Source organism: Columba livia, chromosome 1 (genome assembly GCF_036013475.1).
Source record: "Columba livia isolate bColLiv1 breed racing homer chromosome 1, bColLiv1.pat.W.v2, whole genome shotgun sequence".
In the NCBI taxonomy this organism is placed as follows: domain Eukaryota; kingdom Metazoa; phylum Chordata; class Aves; order Columbiformes; family Columbidae; genus Columba; species Columba livia.
In genome coordinates, this window is record NC_088602.1 from 130,674,645 (window position 1) to 130,700,309 (window position 25,665).

Here is a 25,665-nt window from a genome sequence, read left to right on the forward strand (position 1 = left end):
AACAATTTTTCTGAGAACCATGGGTCTTGGGAGTTCTGTTTTAAAGAGGTACCTTTCAGGGGGAGTGTGCCTATGTGATACTCTGATGTCTGATGGGCAATGAACACATGGTATTGCTGATAGTAGGAAGAGCTGAAGTGCTTCTCCTTTACCCAGCTTCTTGTCTGTCTGTCTATCTATCTATCTTCTATTAATACTTGAAGATATGAAGGATATGTACCTCCTACCTGTCTGGCTCTTTCCCAAGCTCTTTGGGAGCAAGAAGGACTAAAGGCATAAGTATTTGCATGTAACTGCTTCTACACTTTCACGCACAGTGTGATAAATTGTAACTAGTGCCATAACAAATGCTATGGGCTTTGTAGGATTAGTCACAAATATTCAGTGACCATCAGAAACTAGGTTAAATTTCCTGATATACTTTTATTTTAATTTAGAAGAAGAAAACATTTTTATAGCTAGTTTTTGAACTTGATGACATATCTTCCTTTTCATTCTAGAATAACAAATGCTGAATTACTCACTCAGAAATGAAGAACAGTTAAAAGCTGAGATTCTACTAACTTAAACTCCTGTAGCTTTAAGGAAAACAAGATAATGCTTGGCTTGAGCTGGCAACAGTCCAGTTTAGGACAGAAATTAAGAAAGCATTTAGTGCCTAGCTGTCTCAAAAACATCTGTTTCCACCTTTGGAAAAATATTAGAGCTTTCATGTATTCAGTGGAGAGAGACAGAAAAGAACATTAATGCCACAGTTTAGGTAAATCAGCGTATTTGTTGATCCCTTGTTCAGAGATTCTTCTTGTAAACAGCTCACAGAAGCTGTTTTCCATACCTTTCCAGCAGGTGAATCCCTTTGCCATTTAATGAATTTGAGGTTGATTGCAGCTGAACAGCTCTGCATTTCCAACGGTGTTTTAATTTGATATGACCACCAAAGAACTTCATTTAACAAGAATACCTGTCACCTGTACTATGTATGTTTTCAATGGTTCAGTCATTCCCCAGAGTCAGTTGACATTCTTGCCATTGACTATCTCTGAAGCTGAAGTCAACCCTAATGTTTTCAGCTACTTACTTAAAGAAATCACTGCTGATAGTGAGAGGAATTGGTAATCATCTCCCATATCTGCATATCTGTCAAACAATACTATTATAACCCTGAGAGTGCAAAGCCAACAGTTCTGAAGTCACAGCTTTGCAGAAGTCCTTTCTTTCTTCCTTGTCTCATATAAGACTATGCATAAGTGCATGGACCATAAAATGGAATTATGCACAGAGTTAGTAGCTTGTCATGGTTTGGTTGTTAGAAAGGAAAAATTGGAAGTACTTGCCTTTTTCTGTTGTGTTGTTTTTTGTTGTCATTGCTGGGTTTTGGTTTTAAGTGTCCTGTTAGAGGTTTTAAGATTTTCTTATAAAATGACTCAAATATTGTTTCATAACATTTAGCTCTTAGTGTGAAAGATTCTTAATCCTGTGGGGTGGTTCCTGCAGCTATGGTCCCCTTCCTTGATGTGGCAAAGGGGTTAACGTCCTAGTACCAAGTCTCTCATTTGCCACAACGGTTAAATTGCAGCTTGACACTTGAAGGCATTCTGCAAAATTGGTTATTCTCTTCATATCCTCAGCCTGTGTGCCCTGGACAGTTTAATATATTGATTCATCATTCCGTTGAGCAGCAGCTATTGTCTTCTGGAAACTTTTGATAGTGCAACCTGGGCATGTATTGAAACAAATTTTTATTTACATTATTTACGCTATTTTTAGCATAAGAATGGTCAGTGAAATACAGGCAAGCAACCTGTTTTCAGCTCTCTCTAAGCATCAGTATGAGACTCCTAGGATGTGGGTATGTGTATACTGTTAAATAAAAGATAGATTTCTTGCCCAAGCCTTCTGGTTCCCAGTGCTCCTTGATTACTCACTCTCTTCCTGGCTCTGCTTTGGACTGTTCCAGTTAGCTCTGCTGCAGACAACTCTGTGATGTGGTGGGCTCATCCTGCACAAGGTGGGTGGAAGTCAGTGCCTCTTTGTCTTGGGTCATTCCATGATCATGCTCTATTTAGCAGTTTATTTATATCCAGTGTCCCAAGAATTGACTCTGAGTTATGCAAAAGTGACTCTAGCTAAGTATTAAGATGGAGTTAAGTTCCCTGCTGATTGCTACAACTTCCGTAAAGAAGCTAGCATACAAAACAATAAAAAGACATTTCTGTCTCCACTGAAGTAAGACCATAAACATGCTGGTTGGTGACACCTCCTGTAAATGAACTGATCGTGTAGCATCCATATTGTAAATGTGTCCTGAATTATTAAGAAACCCACCTGACCCAATTGCTTTTTGACTAAGCACTTAAATAACCAGTTATTATACCCAAATTCAGTTTTAAAGAGGCCAGAATTGTAGAAATGTGCATAATTTAAAATCTAACCCTGTTTTTCAGAGTATATAGTTAAATAGCTTTTCAGTGAAGAACTAAAATGAATATGTAAAACTTTGTATTTTGTGTGCTTAGTATGTTGCCTATAATCCTAAGGTCACATTAGCCCATAATCTTTCGATATTCAAATGCTATTTTCTTTAAATAAGTTTATAGGAAAGTAAGTACCTGACAGTCACAAATAAATTTGGTTTGAAGTGGGTTTTTTACTGATCTGCTTTCCAGCAAGGTATATCCTTTCTTATTACTCAACTTTATTGTTTCCACCATGTTAACTTATGCAAAGTGAATTTAGCATGAATGCAGCAGCTAAGTTTCATTAGAAAGTCAGTCAATGTAATATACTCATATTTTTGGCATAAATTTTTTTTTCAGGTTGCAAAGTGAGTTTAGGCAGGCCCAGGTGTAGCCAAATTGCAGGTGCTAACCAAATTGTGGATGCTAGCCAAACTGGGGACTGCGAGCTATAGCCAAGGGCCAACCTACAGTAGGTGGATATTGTATGTGGAGGAGACTGGGAAAGTGGGCAGTGATATTTAAATCCAGTACACAGGATATTCTCACTCACTGCCTCATGGAGTGATGGATTTTGGCAGCTCCTTCCTTGGGATATAGGCAATTCTACAAGCTTCTTGTGCTGGTGCATTGGATGTTGGTATGTTCCACCCCAGTAACCTCCATGCATGCATAGCTGCAGCCTGGCTTGTGCATCCTAACCAGTAAACTAAAGCACAGCCTTGCAAGTCTTCTCCCTACAGGGTTTCTGTGGAAGTCAGAAGGCCTTTCTTGTTGTGAGTTTGCTGGCCTGTAACACTGGTGACCAAAATGCAGTTTATGAATACCATGCAAATTATATCATACAAAAGTGAGTAGTAACCAGATGATTCACTGCAAATGGGTTGGTATTTTTGGTGTTTGTCGGTTTTGTCTTGTTTTGTTTTGTTTTGTTTTGTTTTCCTAGCTGAGCAGAGGGAAGGTTTATTGTAGGCATCTGAGAACTATTCACATCTGAGAGATTTTGGTTCATGTCTACTCCTCCCAAGTATGTGGCTTAGCACTGGAACAGAAGATCAGACATCCTGTCTCTCAAGAGCTGTTCATGTTTCTGTTAGTGTTCCCTTGCAGCTGTAGCATACTCACTTTTCATGTCATCTTTTCTTATGATTACACTGAGAATGGAAGGGAAGGGTAAAAAGGGGTTAAATTTTCTGTTTAACATTCCTTTGCCATGCTGCTAGTGATACACACATTCCAGCTAGACGTCTGCTTTCTCCTGCTCCTCACCCCAGAAAATATGGGGTCATGCATAGGATTTTGGATTTTTATCCCACTGGCAAACTACCCCTGTAGCTAGCTGTACCTCCCCCCTGCTCATATTCAATCCTGGTAATCTCTAGTGCCAGGAGAAGGAGCATCAATCTCATCTCCTACCTTGCTGCAGTTCCTGCCTTCCCCTTCCTCTGGTCAGTGCCACTTCAGTTGGTAGCATGTCACGTGATCAGCTGACATGAGAGGAAAGCTTTTGGAAACCAGAGATTCCTGGAAAGGGGTGGAGCAGCCTTGGGCAAGGAAAATTAGTTTAAGCTCTCTCTAGTGTTGTGGGTGCTGATGACGTTATGTCCAGCAGCCCTGTGCTATGATCTGTGTGCCTAGTATGAGCCATTGCAATGGGTGAATCTCTTCTGCATTATCATGAATGTACATTGAACATCACAGTCATCGATGACAGAGTTAATGGCAGCCTGTAGTGGAGTTTTACTATGATTTATTTAAGAACTGTCAAACAAACAACAACAAAAAACCATAACAAACAAACAATAAAAACCTACAAACTTTTAAACAAGTTTTACCCTCCCTGATTCTCCCTCTCACTCATGTGTTCCCCCCATCAGTGTTACATTCACCAGATCTCAGCTTCCCCACAGGGAAGTCACAGTTGATCTGGGAAGGCTGGGTAGAGAGTCATGATACTTCATGTTGTGCTGCTGCTTCGAATTGCCAGTATTTGGTGTTACTCGCCAACTCCCCTGGGCCTCCCCCAGAATTTGTAGCCACATAGCTAATTGATATCCTGAATCTTCCACTACTTTTAGGATCTTTCTCTAGATGGGATCTTCACCCTCCTCTTTCCAGGTCCTCTTCTCTCAAAGACCACTGTTTCTCTATGGGAAATTTCCTTTCTGGACTCCTTTCTGAAACTATAATTCCCTGAATGTCCCAATCTAAATAGTGTGTGTGAAAAAGTACAGAGCATGGTCACCCCCCTAATTGGTGTTTTTGTCTCATGTCTTTTTCTTTATTGAAAGGTTTGAGATGTGCCACTTTTGTTTAGTCCAGGTATTTTCAAAATCTACAACAAACTGCATTTGTTGCAGCTAGCAAGTATCAGGCTTCTGTTGGAGAGTTCAGAAGTTCAGTTTTGGACATTCACCCACCTACCTACTAACACAAACTCAACTCTCTGCTACTTGTTAGCATTCACAATTTAAGCTATTTTTATAACCTGTCACAATTATTCACATAGTCTTGTATACAGCCCTACTGCCTTGCAATTGCAGTAATTGGAGGTGAAAAGTTAATGAAGGTGAGCAGGGAGAAGGGTGAAGAGAGCACAGAGCCTTAATTAATGTCATCCAACTTGGCACATGTGCACTGCAACAAACCATGCGATGCCAGGCAAGAACCACAGGGACATGCCCTTCCTCTGTGTCATGACTGATGTGTCCTAGCTAGCGTCTGTACATTTTAGAGAGACATCAGTGAAGGCAAAGAATCCAAATCGATAACTTGTCATTTAGTATCTACTATCCACAATCAATTTCCTTTTTTTACTTCCCACCTTTTGGATTTCTTCTGTTGTCTCCTTGATGAGAGAAGCTTCTAACATCAAAACCTGGTTTCCTCTGTCCCTTTGGTCTGGCAGCTGCAGCCTGTTTGGCAGTATGTATTGTCAGACTGCTCAGTGTTTTATTTCTGCTATGGAGAAATGTGTGGCATGAGTCAGAATTTGAATTGGGCAAATTAATTTATTTCTTCTGTATTCTTGGTGAGGTGGTGGTTGTTTGTTGTTTTTTGTTTATTTGTTTTTTAATATTATATTGGTGGAAAATGACCTTGTTCCAGAAGCGATATTGTTGTTTGCAAGTCTTAGTCTGGGTCCTGGTAGCAGCTGCAGTGGAGGAAGCATTGCTTCTGAAGGAAAAGAAGAAACCCACAGAGTGAACCATATATAAAATCTTAATTACTACTGTTCTAAGCCACTGACACACTTGATTGCTGAATCTGAGATGAAATGTGAGCAGCATATCACATGAAGAATGAAGAAGTACACCATTATCCCTTAACCATAATGGAACCTTACAGACAAATGATAGGCTTTTACATGGTGAGGTGGTAAAATGCAGCTTCACATTTGGATTAGTCTGGGGACAGCTGATGCTGATTTATATGTTACTGAGGTGGCTTGGCAACAATATTTTTTCTAAATGTTAAACAAATTCATAAGGCCAGAGATTCTTCATCTTGCCTAGAAGGCTATTTTGCAGTTTTTCCACCTCTGATTATGTAATTGGTCAGTATTACAAAGACTGGCAATGATCTTTGCATCTCTTATTAACACAACTCCGCTTTTTTTCTCCTCCATCCACAACCCTGTTGCTTTGGCTGCTTCCTCTGACCTTTTATATTGCTTCAGTTAGACAAGCTATGAAAATATATACCTTACTTCCAGCACTTCTGCATTAAATGCATTAAAAATTCTTTCTGTGACTTCCGTATCAATTTAGTAGCAAAGATCTTACAGGGAAATCAATGGAAATGTTCCACTGTGCTCTAGCCAGATAATATGGATATACAAGAAAAACAAATTCCTGTCCCTGATTAGCACCTGATGTACCCAAAATTACTTGTAAGTAATTGGAAGGAATGGGTTTCTCTCTTCACCAAGCTGTTTTCTGAATTGCATTTTTCTCCTCATAAACTCCCTTCAGAAAGCATGCCTGCTAAATAATTAGAATTGCAGATTGTAGCATGTTGCTTGAAGATGCTCTTAGAATTAAGATGACAAATGGTGATTAGTGTATAAACGAAGCCACAGCTATTCCACTGACCTTCAAAATGTAGTTCTAGCATGAACAGAAAACAATCTTGGACAGTTTCTCAGTTCCATCAGAGTCAGGCTCACCCTTTAGAAATGCAGGATGCACTATTTTTAATGCAGAGTGACAGCAATGGTTTGATCATTAACAGCAATGTGGTTTTGAGAGTTCATATTTCTAAAGTGTTTTGTACACATGTGCTGTGTAGGTGCTTATGAAATTAAGAATAGCTGAAATTAAGAACAGGATCTGCACATGGCAGCCTACTTTTTGTCCAGTTTACATTGGTTATCTCTTGACAGAAGGAAACTCTATAGGATTCAAACCCCCATGCCTTAGGCTGATTAGTTGCTTCTTGTTTGGGGGAACTAGCGCTTCATCAACAATGCTGAAAAGCTGCTCTGGACATTTCTTACTCTCAATTCAGACCTCTTGCTGCTAAGTGACAACAAGCAGAAGCAAAGAGAGCTTGAGAGTGTCTTAACTTTTCAAATAATTTATTGATTCTACAGTGACAGAAGCCACTAACCACCACAATTCACCGTGGCTTTACAGCTCATCCTTGGTTTTTGCAAAACTATTCAGATTAGAGAGAATGCTCCTTTTGCTCCATCGCTCTTACTAACAAGAAGCAGTGAACACAACATCTAAGGACACTGGCATCTGGAGTTTTAAATCGAAGTTGATATGAAAACAAATTCTAAACTCATGCACAAAATATTTTTCTGAAAGTGTGGCTACTGTCAACCGGGAGTAAAGATAGATTATTCTTTCTGATGCTATCAGGCTTGTCAATTTACAGGTTTGTTAGCTTCTTGTGACTATACATCTGAATGCTACGGAATAGTATACTCAAACAGCTCCTACTTAATTTTGTTTGGATGCTTCAGCTGAGGTGACTAACACAGGATTCCTGTTGAAAGTTTTATGAAAATCAAACTTTGAAGGCATTTCCCCTGGTGAAATAATCATATACTATTATACTATACTATACTATACTATACTATACTATACTATACTATACTATACTATTATAACATATGCTATTATACTATTTTCCCAAAAACAAGCTTTGGTCTAAGAGATGGCTTTCAGTCCACTGGAGAAAGAGAATCTTGGAGCTACTGCTCCAGAGGAAGTGATAAACTGAGAAAGTAAGTTACTCAGCAAAATAAGCTGCTGTCTTGAATCTTTGATACCTGAGAGGAGGTGGGCAGGGTGTGGGGAGAACAGGAGGCAGGAAGAGTGTGGGCGGGAGAAGTGAGCCAGAAGGTGAGGGATGTAAAGGGGAAGGCAACATCTTGAAGAAGTGCAGGCTGAGGCATGATCTTGCTGAAACTGGTTGCTCTGTGAAAGGATCTTTTGTGCTGTTGGATGTCCTGCTGAATGGAGAGCTCTGTGTATCATCACCTGCAGTTTCTGAGCAATGAAAGCCTGGTATCATTAATAAGATATGAAGCACTTGCTCCACCTGTACTTGACAACCAGGTAGTGTATAGTCATTTCTGAATTAAATGAAGTGAACTGCTACTTGACCAGACAGCACTGAATTGTGAATGGTAATATGCACTTATTAGTCTTAATGTCTTTGCCAGAGCTGACTTATTTGTTCCTGCTGCCAGTTCTGCAGACACCTTCCCAATAGCTGAATGTCCCCACTAACTTTGTTCAGATCCCCAGTGATATTGTAGAAGAAATGTGGTTTAATTTAAGCTTCTAGTGCTCTCATTTTAAATGAGGATGTGACTTAAAAACACACTAATTGATTTTCCAGTCATGCCATCTGTAAATACCAGACTGATAGTGGGTTGATTTAGTATTCTTGGTACCAGTGCTCAGCTCCAGTTTTTGAAATTGAGGGTTAAGAACTGAAAACATATTTTAGAAGACATGGGAGGATGTAACATGTCAGGACTGATTAAACTGAAAATATACTGCAAAAGCTGAAGGGGTTGGAGATGGGAAAGTTTCTAAACAAAAGAGAATATAGGAAAGGCTGTGTGACCAGTGAGACCTGGACAGGCTGGAGAGTTGGATGGGGAAAAATTTAATGAAATATAACAAGGGCAAGTGTAGAGTATTGCATCTGGGCAGGAGCAACCCCAGGTTCCAATATAAGTTGGGGAGTGACCTGTAGGAGAGCAGTAGGGGAAAGGGACCTGGGGGTCCTGGTGGACAGCAGAATGACCAAGAGCCAGCACTGTGCCTCTGTGGCCAAGAAGGCCAATGGCATCCTGGGGTGTATTAGAAGGGGGGTGGTTAGTAGGTCGAGAGAGGTTCTACTTCCCCTCTACTCCGCCCTGGTGAGACCACACCTGGAATATTGTGTCCAGTTCTGGTCCCCTCAGTTCAAGAAGGACAGGAAACTGCTGGAGAGAGTCCAGCACAGAGCAACAAAGATGATTAAGGGAGTGGAGCATCTTCCGTATGACGAAAGGCTGAGGGAGCTGGGGCTCTTGAGCTTGGAGAAGAGGAGACTGAAGGGTGACCTCATTAATGTTTATCAATATGTAAAGGGTGAATGTCATGAGGATGGAGCCAGGCTCTTCTCAGTGACAACCAATTGTAGGACAAGGGGCAATGGGTACAAACTGGAACACAGGAGGTTCCACTTAAATATGAGAAGAAACTTCTTAGTGAGGGTGACAGAACACTGGAACAGGCTGCCCAGGGGGGTTGTGGAGTTTCCTTCTCTGGAGACATTCAAAATCTGCGTGGACACATTATTTTGTAACCTCACCTAGGTGTTCTGCTTCCAGAGGAGGGATTGGACTAGATAATCCTTTGAGGTCCCTTCTAATCCCTAACATTCTGTGATTCTATGAAATATAGAAGTTGCTGTACTTCAGCCAGTTGATATGTATTCTTCCTCACTTATCAATTCACTTTTAACAACATCTTGTTATGGTTTTAGACTTAATATTTGGATTTTCTTTTGAGACCCTATTCCCAGTTTGAACTGTTTCAAGTCTGTACTCAAATCAAAGAAGAGCACAATTTGTACTTTGCCATGTGCACAAGTGTTCTTCTCTTTGGTTAATCATTTCAGTGTGAGGAGAGAGCAGAGTGGCTGGTTTGTTTATTTTTTACGAATGCAGTACCCATTAAAACACAAGATTTAACTCTTGTTAAGGACTCTGGTTCCACTGCAGTGAAGGAAGCACTTGGACTTTAGTTTTGACTCATTAAGGGCAAAGAAATCAACATTCAGTTTCATGCAGAGATCTTGCTCTTTCTGTGCCTTGGTTGCTTATTTCCAAAAGAGGGATATTAGTAGTTCTTCTCTCACAACGAAGCAGTGAAGTAATGCACAATAGTTTCAGTTACCCAGGTAGCTCAAGCATGGGAGATGCAAAAGCACCAGTGACTCAAGGCTAGAATTTACACTGAGAGTAGTCAGAGGCTTCTATTTCAGTGCTTTTTGGCTCTGACTCTATGTTAGAACATATTGTATAGTGCTGCACCCAGCCTAATCCTTTTCTGGGACAAAAATAACTGTGAAAATGCTATAGACCATGTCTGTACTGTATGTAATTACACGCTGACTTGGAAAGAAAATATTGCATTTCGCCTTCAAGCGAGTTCTCAGTTGTAGGAGCAGAAAAGTAAATCTGCTTATGTTCAGGCTGAAATTATAGAGGACTTTTGTTAGAAAAGGAAGTCTGTCTTCTCTGCAGTGGTTGGGAAAGGGAGTGTAAGCTCTCTATGATCAGGGCTGTTCTTTCCCACCATCTGGCAGAAGTGGTGACTAAGACAAAAATATCTGAGAACAACAATGAAGAGGAGACTGAGGTGCTTGAAAGGTGGGCCTTCACATGATGGGATGAAGTAGAGGGAAAGGAAAATTGAGGTTGACTGTCAAGAAACAGATTTCAAACAAAAATTGTGGAAATGCTTCTTGCTTGAGTTATTTAATGACAGAGCATGCTACTGCCTGTTTTGTGGAGGCAGGAAATTGGTGTCTGTCTATTGAGGTGAGTCAGGGATGCTTGATTTGCTCAAAAACATTTCATTAGGGTGTGCTTAAAAAGAAATAATTGCAGTGTTTATATAACATCTATCTCTTCCTCCTAAAGATGTAATTTCAGAAAAGCCCAGAGTCTAGGTTGCATGGGGAATAAAGATTATTTTAAATGTCTATTTCACATTAAAATTTGTATAGGTGTTCTGAAGGTCATGGAATTCATATGGTGCCAGAGGCAGGATGTCTAATCGGGCACTTGACCATTTCTCCACCCCCAGATCTGTTAACCCAGCTTACATGGACAGTGGAACAGATTTGAAGGGAGGAGTGGAGTTTTCTGTTCTTTCTCTCCTGGGGTGACTGCTGCCTGTGTGTAGAGTCTTTTTCCTTTTGCACAGTGGCTACTAGTTCACTTTCACCCCTGCTCAGATGGATCCTTTAGCATCACCCTGGGGATGGTGTGAGTTGTACTTACCACATGCACATAAAACCATAGAAGATTTTCCTTCTTTGGTTTGACTTGAACTGTTGAGGCATGAGAGAATTGCTAGAGAACATTTGGCTCTGTGTTTTCCTCATAGTGTTTCTTTAACGACTTGAGAATGACCCAGTGTCAGGACCCAGAGGGACAGAAGTTATTCTCTATCCTCTGAGCTGAAAGGTTAGTACTGAATTAACGAAGTTTGGCATGTGCATAGCTACATGTAGTAATTGTGGGCTTCTATCTCTGCATGATTCCTTCACCTGTTGTAACAGCCACAAGTCATATATAAATAAATAAAGGGCCTCAACTGCTGTGATACTCTTCTTTGATACAGTTATAGACAGAGCATTGTACAGCTTGTGTAAAATGCTGCTGGATTTTGTTTGTTTGGTTGGGTTGGTTTTTTTGTTGTTGTTTGGTTGGTTTTTTTCTCTTTTCAAGCTGTAGCATATCAGACCCTCCAGCAATTCTTTTTTCCAAAACTACTCAAAGATACTGCAAACACAATGGTACTTTAATCTTCATGAAAATGACCTGTGTGAAAAGTCTGCTTGGATTAGACTAGCCTTTCTTTTGTTGAGGAGGAGCAAGAAATTTTCCCAATATTCTCTCTCAAACCATTTAAGTGTGTGTGTCTGCGTGTATAAGTTCAAAATTGTTAGAATTTATATATTCATATATATGAAAGTATAAAAATTGTATGTATGTAAAACACCTGAATGTCACTATTACTTGGCAATGCTCTCTTGTTTCTCTGTATTTCTCTGCATTTCAGTTATGTAACATTATATTCTCACAGTCTGCTTTCTGAATGGGAGTGCATTGGCATCCACTTAGTTGACTTATCTGTAGTTATCTCTTCAGACATTTATAATATAGCCCCCACACACCAGAGGAGTGAAATTAAATTGCAAAACCACAGGTCATTACTGGCCAGAAACCTGGCTGCATTTCAGGGAAATTCATCAAAGCTTAAAAGGTAAAGGCAGGCTGGTCTGATCCACCCTTAAAGAACACACAGGTGTTGAAGAAAGTGGTGTTGATGGTTTAACATGTCTTTCTACGCTCAGGGTTGCTGCAGCTCAATGTGCTAGAGATGCTGTTTCTTAATAAATGTTAATCTGAGTTTTCTCTGACATTGACAGCTGACTATGTGCTTCCAGCTGAAACAGTTTTTAGCTAGCTGAAGGCAAGCCACAGCTGAAGCAAAACAAATAGAAGTACATATTTGGTAAGATGCTGTATCCAAATTACCTCTAAAATGGTAAGGTGTTCAGGTCCTTCCTTAATAATAAGGAGGCAGAATGGGAAAGAAACAAACCTTCAGCATTTATTTAGCTACATCCACAATACTGATCTCTCAAGGTAGCTATTTGCAGCATGTACTCCCCCCAAACTCTGATCAGATACTTCCACTGGGTGTCTGTGAATTATATATGTGCTTTGAACCATCTAAATTCACCACAGTCCCTTCTGTTGTCCTCATCTCCTCTCTAGCATTTGTGATGCTTCACTGAAACAGCTTTACAAAAGCGAGTGAAGAGATTTGTATGTATGAGAGTGTTTTGATAGCAAAAGATTGATGAGCCTGATGACTTATTTTGCAGATGTGTGGAAACCCATCATTTCATTGGGCTTGTCACTGTTTCTCCAGAGAACTTTTCTGACTGTCTCATTAGATTCTCTTCTCAGAAGAACTACTTTCTGTGCTTTTCATACCATAGAAACCACAGAGTAAAATGTGCCTGTTGAAAGAGTGAGATATAGTTGATTGCAGAAGTGCAGCATGAATTCTATATGTGAAAAGGAAAAGTCTGTCAAGGCAGCTGCCCTTTTTGAGGCTGTCAAGAGAAAAAGGCAGGCTGCAGTTCGACTAGTCATCTAAACCCCACATCTCAATTACTAACCCTCTGCTTTTGGAATCAGAGCAAAAAACATGGTGAGTGCTGCCTAAAGCAGCAAAGCACCAGTGACAGAAGCTTCATCCATTTTCTTCTCTGGCTTTTCTTATTTACTCATTGATGAGACATGACCTCAGTCACCATTTAGAAACTGGTGATATGACAACTCAGAGTGGCCTTTTGCTGTCATTAAATCCCTCCCATTCCTCTCACAAAGTCTATCTGATGCAAAGTAATTATGATGTGGATGCTTTTCTTATTTCTTTACTTCTGCCTCTGTGGCTGGAGCGAAGGTTTCTTCTTCTGATGCCCTCTAAGTACAAAACTTCCACCACAGTTTTCAACAGAGTTAAACTAGTTCGGTTGTTCAGAGATGTGTTTTTGTCCTGGTTTTGTTAAAAACAAGACCAGTTGTCTTTTAGTGATTTTTTCTTTTAGCTAAGTTCTTCTAGGTGGTTGTACTTTTCTGAGTTTTAGCCTGCCTATTTTTCCTAGGATGCTGTACTCGGTGCTGATAAGAAGGCCAACGGAATGCTGGAGAAGCTCATGTTTAGATTTATTACTATGGTAGTCAAGAAAGACTGATAAGTTTTCCCACATTCCGTTGTGAGAGGGGCGTGTTTGAGGAGGGGTCAATGGAACAGGTGACTAGAACTGACCAACAGAAGTATTCCATCCCCTAATAGTCATACCCCCTATATAAGAGGGTGATCACGAGGGTCACGCTCTCTTTGACCATGGCCGGCATCTAGAGAGGACCCTGTCTGTCTGCCTGTGATCTACAGGCGTCAGGCCCTGCATCCCTGCAACCAGGTTCTGGTTTGCTGTGAAGTCCCACCCATGACTTCCGGGGGCCAGACCTGCACCTGGTGGAGCCGCCAGCTCCGCACACCCAGCTCCACCACTGCTGGAGTGATGCCAACTCCACATCGAGCACTTGAGATTGGTTTTGTATATTTTCTATATATATTCTCTATTTATTAGTAGCATTAGTAAAACCTTTTAAAACTCTCTAACTTGAAGTCTCTCTTCCTTTCCTCTTATCTTTCCAATCATCTTTCTGATCTAAAGGAAGTGGTGGCAGAAAATGAGGGGATAACAGGGAGCATCTGACACAGTTTATTGCCTCCTTGCTTTAAACCGTAATAATTTTGTACCTTGATTTGTTTTGCTTTATCTTCTGTCTGCATATTCTTCTTTTAAATAGAAAGAGGGCATGACAAGCTTAGTTTATGGCCTGCTGCCCAGTTGGACTTATCTCATTTTTTCTGCTGCCCTTACTTAATCTGATCTGTGGAGTTCAGAATAGGTTGACCATGTTGTTGCAACTTGAGATAACTGGCTCTTATTCCCAGCTATGGAACAAATTATCTTTGTGACCCCCCATATTCTCGATTGCTTTTTGAAATGTGCATGGGGTAATTCTCTGTCTCATGATACAGTGACAGGCTCTGTGACATTTGCTGTATTCCTAGAAAAGTGAGTGCCTTGCTCTTATTATTAATATGTATTATAATGCAGGTTATCAACCTTCTATGGGCTGACTAAATCCAACCAAATAACTGTGTTGCACTTGTCTATAGTGTCTTTGAAAGCAAGTAATCTGGCATGCTACCATGCTCTGAATGAAAATCAAACTATATGTCATCTCACTGAAGACCTCTAGCTTGCAGAAATTCTACCCTGTCAGCTGTGTGGGCAGCTGTGTCACAAACAAGAAAACCTATCCAGAGGAAAGTGTTTGAAGTCATAAAGTTGGATCTTAGGAAAGGTAGTATGAATGGCAACAAAAGGTAAATGGAGTTAAATATTAAGCATTTATTTGCTCCACGTATAAGTACTCCTGGCAGTAGTTAACCCAGTTTCTTTTCCATCTGTTGGGGAAGATGTTGCACTGTCAACAGTCCCTTGTGGTGTTTGGATTTTGCCGTCAAGCTTACATCCGCCATCTTTAACATGGTAGCATTTAGGTGTTTAATGCATGCTTGCAGGACCTTACTTATTATTATTTCACTTGCATTTTTTTTTTCTTTTGGGATGTGATTCCCTCATCCCATTTCCCCTCCTGCTTAACTCTGAGACATTCCATGTTCTTTGGTGTTGAGTGCTTTCAGTGTAGAGACCTGTGGTTCTGTACATAAGATGTTGAAAAGTTTTCTAGACTGTTACAGGACCATCTGCTGTATAAATGCTGTATATTACCATTTTGAATACTAATAAAAATATCATTTTCACTTCCTTCTTGGAAGATAACCACCTTCCTTATTCCTTGTAGGCAATGTGTGAAACTGCAGTAATGTGCAGCACGCTGGGGTTTGTCCATCTACAGACTGACAAATGGATGTCCCTGGGCTTTGGAGCAGTTTGTAACAGGGGGAAATATCTGCTGGGCACCCCAGAGTTCAATGACATTGATGCGTGTTTGGTCTGTAGGGTTTTGATGGCTGGCCACCTCCCCATCAGGAACACCGTGCCACTAGGTAGCAGTGCTGCTGAGGCCTGCCCTCTGGTGGGGACTGCTATTGGCAGGGGATTCCCAAAAGAAAAGTGGCAATTTTAAATTAATGAATTAATGAACATTTTTCAGCTGTAAACTGATCTAAGAAAGTCAAGTGCTGTAATCTTGTCTTCTTGTTTGTTCAACTGTGGAAATGAGCCCATGTAAAAATCACTTCAGGGTGTGCTTGCGGGTCCATAAACTTTGCAACTTTGCTAACAATTTTAATTTTGCGTCTTATTTATACCTTTTTGAATCTTAGTGTTGTTTGGGTTTTTTTTGTGGGTTTTTTTTTTTTTTTTTAATACACAAGCCACATACTGTGCCTCAGAAAGATGTGGATACATTTTTTTGCTTTACATTTTGAAAACCCGATGAAATTCAGAACTCACACTCTGAAACTTTGAAATACATAACTAGTCAAATGCAGGTGGATATATCTTGAAGGCTGTTTTCTCAAGTAACGTAATTATAGAAACATATTATACATAATATTATTGTGTCCTTTAATTTTGTTTTATGACTTGTTCTAAGTTATTAATATATCCAGGAACTACATTGGCAAGTATTCAAATATTTATTCAGGGAATCTAAATTAATTGTCTGAAGTGAAGGGTGATCTTTCCTCTCTTTCCATTTTTTCAAACAGGCTATTTCACATAAAACGGAAAAATTATTTTGAGTTGCTTTATTGACTTATTTGGGTGCATACCATATTGCATATTTGGGTGCATTGTATTATTTGCTGAGAACCAGCTCTGAAAGCAGTCAGCAAAAGAGAATGTGGGAATGTGCATGGGTTTTTCTGCATTTTTAAAAAAATAATCTTGCAGGGGGGAAAGACCACTTCACTTTGTTTAACATTTTTTGGCAAAAAACAAAGGTATCTTCAGGCCTGAGACTGTTGATCAGCAGTGTCAGTTTTCTTTTCTGCTTTCTAGTTGCTGCCAATAATGCTTGACTGTTCCCTTCTCCATCCCCTCTGCATGTAGTGCTCCACACCTATTTTTACTAATAACATGTACAGCAAAACCTGTTTTCTTAATCTATTCTGATATCCTATTCTCCTAAGGTAGCAAAATTTGATTAAATATGGTCACCTGAGCTCCACTGCATTGCCTTCCTCTGCAAAGGTTGCAAATAGGCTGTTTAGCCACCTTCTTCCTCCCTGTGGTTCATTCTCCCCTCTGGTTCCAGCAATTGTTTCCCCAAAGGCAGCTCCATGACCCAAAGACAGTAAGGAAGTCTTTTAGGTCATCCAGCAGTGCCCCTGCAACTGAGGTCCCAAAGGGAACGACATTTTAGGTTGTTCCCACAATCCAGCAAAAATGCTTTCTCTTGACTAATTATTTTCTTCAGGGCATGCCTTATCTCCTCTCCTTCTAAAACCTTTTTCTCAAAATTAAGAACTGACCTGTTGACCTTAGTCCCTCCATCATTATAATTTTATTTCTCTGCTATTTTGTGCTACTTCAGCGATGTAAAATTATCTTCTATGTTACTCAAACAGCTGGTGGAGAAAAGGGTTAGTTAAGACTATGGAAATTTTCTGAGCTGGATTTCAAACTCTGCTTAGTTTACATGTTTACAGGCATATGAATCTAGGTATCAGTATCGCCCGACCTGCATGTTGCGAGATAATTTAAATCTGAAAAGGATCCAAATTTGAGGGGTGTTCAGACCTAATGTTTCTGATCTGCTCATGGAAGATACAGGTTCCAGCTGTGAAATCTGAAACTTTGTTTATATTCCAATTTCTTTCCACAGTTTTGAATCCTTCTCTGACAATAATACAATTCCAGCTAAGGGACACTGGAACAGAAACAACACCAACTTTTTCTTTAGCCACCTGGCTACCAGGTAGACAAGAGCATGCTTGCTACAGAATGCTTGCCTTGGTAGAAACCAGAAACTTGCACCAACCTTCCAAAGCATACACTGATCAATAATATGTTTCTGACTTAATCCCACTTGTTCAGCACTCTGGGCCTCACTTGGAGTTACACTGAGGAGAATGCTGGACGCACAGAGTCTTTTCATTGTTGTTTTGAAATCCAAGAGAGAAAGTTGATTATGTCAGCATCTTCTTCAATCTGTAATTCTTCTTGCTGCTTCCTTTAGTAAATACTCAAGATGACAAGAATTCTTGTAAATTCTGTTTCATTATACATCAAAGTGTTGGCCATGCTATTCTACTGTTTTAAAAGATGCAACCATAGCAAAACTATCTATGAGAAAAGTTCTGAGAAAAACTTTACCTGTTCATAAAAATAATTTTATTAATAGGTGTTTATGTAAGATTCTAATGGCATTATAAAATTATAAAATTAAAATTGTCTGGAACTATATCTGGCAAACAAGACTTCTCATAGATAAGAGCAAAGTTTGAAAATCTAAATATTTGTCACTTTTTCAGACATAATCCATCATTACTCTTTGACCTATCTTTGCTAATTTTCTCTGATCAATACCTCAAACCTGTCATCTAACACATTTCATATATGAATCTCAAATAAAGGCATATGCCATTTGCCCCATTTACAAATAAAGACCAGTTTCATAGAGCTGAACTGATTTTACCACTGTCACTCAGAAGAAAAAGACTCCAGGACTGCTGCCTGCAGAGTGTCTGGAGTCTTTATAATGCAATGTATTGGGTTTTGTCCTTTTTTTTTTTTTTCCTTCCCCACAAAGGTTACTTACCCTTTCTTAGCAATCTAATCCTTTCATAATGTCTTCACATTTAGACTGAATACATGGAGATGGTGGAAATAATTTCTATCAATGTCTGTGGAACATGGGATTCAAGGGGTTATGAAAGCTAGTTGACCTTGAAGAGTAACAAGAGGGGACTATTAATCTTTCTTCTGTTGTCTAGTAAAATTTTCAAGGCTTTGTGTACCAAAACAAGCTGCCAGGGTAACTACAGCACAGATACGTTTACTATTTGCCTTCAACTCTGGTGACCTAGTTCTGTGATTGAGAGCACAGAAGCAGACCATACTGTCTCCAGTTATGGTCTCCTCATCCTGATGATCTGGATCTACATGAGTAGTTTCTTTCCAGTGTGTTATGACCATGCAGTCTCAGCCTCCTAGGGTGAAGTTCCCTGGATTTTATCACAATGTAGACAGTACATTTCCAATAAATAGTACAAAATGTCAGAGGGTGTGACTGAGGTGTACTTGAACCAAGCAAGGCAACTCCACTAATAAATTACAGCTCAGGAATCTTGATGGGGTTGATAAGCATTACTGTCTTTTCAAATGAACAATCAGAACTCAGGGCCAATGTAGATGTAAGTTTTATAGCAGAATCCAAAGTAGATTGCTGATCTTTCATTCCTAGATAATTTCTTAATATTTCTTAGTGGGTTTAGATGGACTCAAGAAGAGACCTATTCCCTTCTGCTGACAAACTGTCTGTGTAAACCATCACTGGAGTGATCACTCGACCACTTAAGGAACCTGAACATACATAAGTCCATGAGACCTGATGAGATGCATCCCACAGTCCTGAGTGAACTGGCTGATATAGTTGCCCAGCCAGTCTCCATGATATTTGAGAAGTCATGGCCGTCAGGTGAAGTCCCTGCCAACTGGAAGAAGGGAAACATTGCATCCACTTTTAAAAAGGGTAGAAAAGAGGACCCCAGGAACTACTAACCTGTCAGCCCCACCTCTGTGCCTCTGATTTGAGACTGCCAGCATGGCTTCACCAAGGGCAATTCCTACCTGAACAACCTAGTGGCCTTCTACAATGGAGTAATTTCACCAGCGGATGTGGAGGGGTTGCTGTTAGATGGAGATTTGTTACTGAACCAGCCAGGAATTTCAAGGCTGGGAACAGGATCTGCCGTGGGAGAGAAACAACTCCGAAATAACAAGGCCCGAACGTGGTGTAAATCAATGAACCTATCAGCAGTGAGACTTCGGCACATGGACAGCTTGTGAACATAGATGATATCCAATTAGCAAATGCATGCTTAGAGCGTGGATGCGTGATCAGATAATAGTTGCATATATAAGGAGGCTTGTTTCTGTAATAAATGGCTTTGCGTGATTCACATTGAATCAGAATGCTGAGTCCTTTATTCACTCCAACAAATGGTGTGACACTGACGTGATGCTCTGAACGGCATATCACTATGATCGGGGAAAAGCCTGGAGTGGCCCAGCCAGAGGCGGATCAGCTGGACTGAGAACCAGGCGGAGGCATATGGACGTTCCACAGATAAATTTGTCAAAGAAATCACCGGAAAAGGTGAGCAGCTAGGGCAGGAGGAGGGAAGAGTGAAGCTCCTCCTGATATTCTCTCTGTGAGAGGACTTAAATATTAAGAAAGTAACATACGTAGACTGTTGGTTTGGTGTAGAACTAACGGCTACCTGGCAGAAACCAAGAAGGCTTTTAAACTTGAACTTTGGGATGATATAGGGCAGAAATTATGGGATAAGGTCAGCAATGGAGATAAAGAAGCTAAATCATTAGCAACTACATGGAAGGTTACAATTACCACCTTAAAAGATCTTAAGGCTGAACAGTCTGCTTCTGACGGAGTTTTTGCAGCTTTGCAGCCTGATAAGAAACCTGAAAGTCGCTGTGAAGTTTACCTGGTTCGTGTCTTTGATACCCTCCCTACTCCATCCCCTGTTGTGCCTTCGGTGCCCCAGTTGGCTCAGCAGTCTGGGACGGCGCGGGGGAAAATGCCAAGTGGGTGGCCTCCTACTCAATTACCCAACGCTGCTGAGAATAGCAAGTCCAAAGAATTGGAGTCAGACAATTTGCCCAAGGAACCTGTGAAAGCCTAGAATGTTAAAGTCATAAACAAGTGTACTGTCAGTCCTTTTACCAATTTGTATCTGCCTTTACCACCTTTTAATCCTCCAACTTCCACAAGAGAGCAGAAGGAGTCACCGGATAAGAACTGGGCAAAAGAACTGTGTGAAGGATTAGATCAGCTAATAGTGAGTGAATCCAGCAGTCGGCAATGCGGTCATGATGATCGTGACGGGAAAGGGGATGCGCATGGGGACTCAGGTTATACAAATAATTATGATGCTAGAAAACATTGGCGAGAATGCACACTGTTCCGAACCCCCCTGTTACTAATGATTCTCCAGCACCATTCAAGTCCGTGTTATCTGATGACTCAGATGAGGGTCTGCAGCATTTTTTTTTGAAAAGTTAACAGGAAAAAGAGTATGTGTACATGTTGCCCCGAGATCAGATAAAAACTATGAAAGACTCAAGCAAAATTAGGCCTATGTAACGTAACAGCTATTGATCATTTAGGACAGAACAATGGGGACTCATTGAAAGGGGCAGGTATCCCACAACCCTTGGAACAGACACTAATTGACACACCACAATTACAGGCCCATTTAGTTTCTGAAATCCTGAGGCAGTCAACAGATCTTGCATATTAAGCTATGATAAAGGTGCCTGAAACCAACAAAGCAGCCAAATCTTTTATAACTACTATCAGGGTCCCAGTGAAGATTACATGCAATTTATTGACCATCTTCAAGAGGCCATCAATAAGCAGGTTGAAAACTTAGAAGTTAAGGAAGCAGTGGTGTTGAAATTCTCAGTAGAGAATGCTAATGTTTGCTATCAACATGTTATCTGAGTTTTACAGTACATATTATGTACGCCTGTGTATTGCCTCTCTGAAAATCAAGCAGCTTGTCAGGAATGTGAGTTAATTGTTTTACTAGTTGTTTTTAAGTGTGCCATGAAACCTTCTCCCCATTTTTCCCAATCACACTGCAAGCAGCCCTGTGCTTTCCCCCCTCTCTCCCTCTTCTCATGGTTTTTACATACAAGATGGGGTCAGAAATTACTGTTTTCAGTTGTGTTCCTAAGTAATCAGTATTGGGAGGTGTTTTAGAACATAGGAAAGCACTTGGAAATAGGAGAAAATATTGAAATTAGTGTTGGCTGCTGTACAAGTTTGAATGATTGGGAAAAGTGTCCGGAGAATAGAATCTTGAAGTATAACACCTTGTTGCAATTAATGTTGTTTTTAAGGTGAGAAGAGCAGGACAAAAATGAATCTCTACAAGAGATCATTAAATCATTTCAGACAGTTTTGCAGGTGGAACAATTTGAACTTCAACAAGCTGAGAGAGTTAACTGATAACACACAGGTCAGAAAACTTGCTGAAGTCTGCAAGGTGCTTTCCTTATTAACCTGTTTTCTTTGTGGGTATCTGTTTAAGCATGTTGCAATTTTGCTAGGTCTTTGTTATATGGTACAATAAGTTCACAGACTGCTAAATCATGAGAATCTGTTGACTCAAAATGTGTGTTTTGTGATAATACAGAAGACCACGAGTAATTTAGTTCTATACTGCATGAATGTGATGGTAAAATTTTTGTGTGTAGTAGCTGTTATTTTTCTTTCTAGCATGCTAGCTTTATTCCGGTATCCAGACTTGCACAACTCTGTGATAGGCTGTGTCTCATCTCGATGTGCTGGATTTGGCTCTTTTGTATGCACACCATGTAAAGAATCCTAGTTTTGGGATAACAATTATAGCGCACCAGATTAGACACTAAAAAAAAAAAAATCCTTGCCCAGACCAGCTTGCTGCAGCGGCGGGGGGGCAGGTGCCAATGGGGCTCCAGCGCGCACTGACCTGTTTTGTCAGGGAGACCCAGAGGTACCTCCACCTGGCTGAGTAGTAAGCAGTTCAAAGGTGCAATGCAAAAATTGAGATATTGTCTTAAATTAGTGTAACTGTGATCCATCTGCATATTTGAACTTGGTATTTGGTTTTTATATCTGAGCTCAGTATTTTAATTTGCATATATATATATTTGGTACCAAAAGAATTTTGTTTGGGGAGATAATTACAAAATGGGAACCGGTTCCACTACTAAAATACCACGTTGCTTCCCATTAGGATGCATTCTTACAAATTAGAGTAATTGCTTATATTGTTATCTAATAATGTTGAGACCAGAAAATAATTTAAGTTGTTAAACTCTGATTAGCATTGAATGTATGTGTTTGTTGGAGACATGGGAACTAAAACTAAATGCTATGATAGATGTGAATTTGGAAGAGGTTGTATTTAAAAGTTGCTAGAATATTTACTGATTTGGATCTAGGAAAACAGAATAATAGATTTATGTTTATTATACTGGTTTTTGACATCTGTAAATTGTGAAAGGTAAATGGAGCTAAGGAATGTAACTATTGCTGAGCTACTTGGAATTGCAGATAAAGTGTCTTATAGTTGGAATGAAATGGGAAAACAATAGAGCAAAATATCCCAGGCCTGTGTGAAGCTGCAAGATAAATTCAGCTCATTGTAACTGAGGAGTTTGCCAGAGCCTCCTACTTTGTACCAGCGATTACACCAGCTGTGTGGCCTTGGCTATATCTAAACTGCAGCAAGAAGAGTAAAGAAAAAAAATAATAGAAAAACCTGGCTGCCCACTTTCAAGGTGGTGAAAGGGGGGTTTTCTCTCCCCCACACTGCAGCGATGTTGTAATACTGAATGGAGCAGTCTGAGGGTGAAATTTAAAGGCATCCCTAGCAGATCCGTAGTTCTAATGAAACTCAAAAATTAAACCAAAAATTTGTTAATAGACTTATTCTGTGGTAACTAGTTGTAAAAGACTTCTTAGTAAATTCACTGTGATAGTTTTTGAGATCATGGGAAAGAAAGAAAGAAAGACTGTTTTTGTTTTTTGAGACCAATGCATTGCCAAATTTGGAACAAAGTTTTGCCATACGAATTCTTGTATTTGCCAGAAAGTCCTGTACCTCTCTAGGGTCAAGATTTGTTAAGAAAATTGTAAGCTCAAATAACGTTTTCTGAGAATTCTGTTTAGTTGCATGTCCTACAAGAAGCTGTGTGGATGGTGCAGATCTGCTTGCTGCAAGTGAGAAATCTCCAAGGACATTTCAAATGCTGTATTTCCACTACTATTAACAGCCAATGTTTCAATAAAGCAAACACTACACTGATAGAACTGAAACAGGACTTCGATCCGGTAAGGAATACAATATCCAATAAATATGACAACCAAAATGGAATTAGAGACTTTGATGAATAAATTTCTGACAACCTTACAATCTAACTGCATTCCATTGGACTTGCAGATTTGTCTATGAAACAACCTGTGGCTATTGTTGGACAGTATGATGAGAATGCTAACAGACTGATATACCAATTGTTACTCTGAAAGAAAACGCAGGGAATGAATTTAAGTCTTAATAGGCCATGATCCTTTTGTCATGTATGTACCATTTGTGAAATTTAATTTTGATTTTTTGTTTGTAATCTATGTCCTTGTAAATTGCACTAGCTTTTTTTCTTAATAGCACAGCTTTTGGCATGCATAAATGTAAATTGCTGCAGAACCTGCAAGTCTTTAACATCAGGTCACAGACCATACGTGTATCTGGTCTGATCCTACATACTTGCAAAGTTTTTGTTGATGGTTCTGGGAAGTCTCATAAAGCTGAAGTGGTTTGGGGTGAAGATAACAATTGGCATCATTCTGTAAAAATTATTGAAGGTTCAACCCAATTAGCAGAACTTGGTGCAGCTTTACAGTATTTAGAGCTTTTTAAGGAGGAACCTCTAAATTTGATTTGTGATTTTGAGTACGTACTCAATATCCAACGCATGTATCTGATTCCGAACATTTTTTTTTTTTTAAAGAAAAAAAAAGGGGGGGGAAGTAGAGGAAACACCACAAAACCAATTGTCAAAAGCATTGTATGTGATGAAACACTTTGCAAGTATGACCCAAAACCATGCTAAATCAGAAAGAACCTACATTAGTTATGGTCAAATCACTAGTTAATGGTAAAGGGAAAAGGCCACATTGATTGATAACCTGGGGAAAAGGTTATGTTTGTGTCATTACAAGCCAAGGATCGAAGTGGATTCCCACGAAATGGGTCAAGCCATGGCTGAATAAAGACAACAAAGATTCAATGAATGCAGATGGACAGGAGGGAGATAAGTTGTGAGGACTGTTTCAGAAGTAAACCATGAATCATAATTCAGCGTTATAGATGCTCACAGACCTGGTGATCTAGAAGCCTATTAGCAAGCAAGTGGTGTACCTTCTGTGGAGAATGGCAATTTGAACAAATAGCAGGAGAGCCAAAAGGGAGATATTACACTTAGATAGTCAATGCAAAAATGAGGTAAAATTATGAGACATTCCTACCATAGTACCTGCTGCACTCCTTCTCACTGATCTAGCAGCTGGTAAAGCTTTAGGAGACATATCAAAGTTCAGCTACTGTTCTTTTAAATAGGTTAATTTAACTCTTGAAATACTAATAATAGATGTTGATGGTATTAGGCATGTTACTCTACAAAATCACACAGTTATAAATGTTCTACTTTTAACATTAGGATTATGGTTGTGCTGTATTAACTTGTTTGATTATTCTAAATCTATTAATAAGTGCTTTAGACAAACTAGAACCATACATTAATAAGATGGCCATAGTAAAGTTAAGGTTTGACATATAGCTTATAAGTTTTGGAATAAGTGGGTAGTTGTTTGATCTTATTAAATAAGGCTTAATTGGATTAGATCTAACTGTAATTATTGTGTTAATCATGTGCTGTATATTGTAGTGTATTTCAAAGATGATTCAGCATGCTGTGAATGGGGCCTGGCTGGTTCAAGAAGAAAAAGGGGGAATTGTGGAGGGGTTGCTGTTAGATGGAGATTTGTTACCTAACCAGCCAGGAATTTCAAGGCTGGGAACAGGACCTGCCATGGGAGAGAAGCAACTCTGAAATAACAAGGCCTGAATGTGGTGTAAATCAACGGACCTATCAGCAGTGAGACTTCGGCACATAGACAGCTCATGAACATAGATGATATCCAATTAGCGAAGGCATGCTTGGAGCATGGACGTGTGATCCGAGAATAGTTGCATATATAAGGAGGCTTGTTTCTGTAATAAATGGCTTTGTGTGATTCACATTGAATCGGAATGCTGAGTCCTTTATTCACTCCAACAAGTGGACAAAGGAAGGGCTACAGATGTAATCTATCTGGACTTCTGTGAAGCCTTTGACAGTCTCCCAATAACGTCCTTCTCTCTACATTGGAGAGGTATGGTTTTGATGAATGGATATTTTGGTGGATGAGGAACTGGCTAGATGGTCGCACCCAGACATCAGGAAGAATTTTTTTACAATAAGGGTTGTGAAACACTGGAGCAAAATGCCCAGGGAAGTGGTAAATGCCCCATCCCTGGAAACATTCAAGGCCAGACTGGATGGGGCT

General features: G+C 39.8%; 1 protein-coding gene and 1 long non-coding RNA gene across 20 annotated transcripts in view; one reads left to right on the forward strand and one right to left on the reverse strand.

The window, feature by feature from the left end:
• LOC135575420 (uncharacterized) overlaps positions 1-25,370 on the forward strand; it is a 114,321-nt gene extending 88,951 nt beyond the window's left edge. For 9 of the 19 annotated variants that reach the window (XR_010466188.1, XR_010466191.1, XR_010466166.1 and 6 more), the window contains 2 exons: positions 11,084-11,163; positions 18,755-25,370. This is a non-coding gene — a long non-coding RNA (uncharacterized LOC135575420). The remainder of the gene's footprint in view (positions 1-11,083; positions 11,164-18,754) is intronic. The other 10 variants (XR_010466192.1, XR_010466209.1, XR_010466210.1 and 7 more) reach the window with 3 other exon arrangements.
• Positions 6,355-25,665, reverse strand: part of RERG (RAS like estrogen regulated growth inhibitor) — a 134,677-nt gene continuing 115,366 nt past the window's right edge. The window contains exon 4 of the mRNA XM_065030032.1: positions 6,355-6,442. Within this exon, the coding sequence (XP_064886104.1) occupies positions 6,380-6,442 (63 nt within the window). The 3' untranslated portion in view covers positions 6,355-6,379. The remainder of the gene's footprint in view (positions 6,443-25,665) is intronic.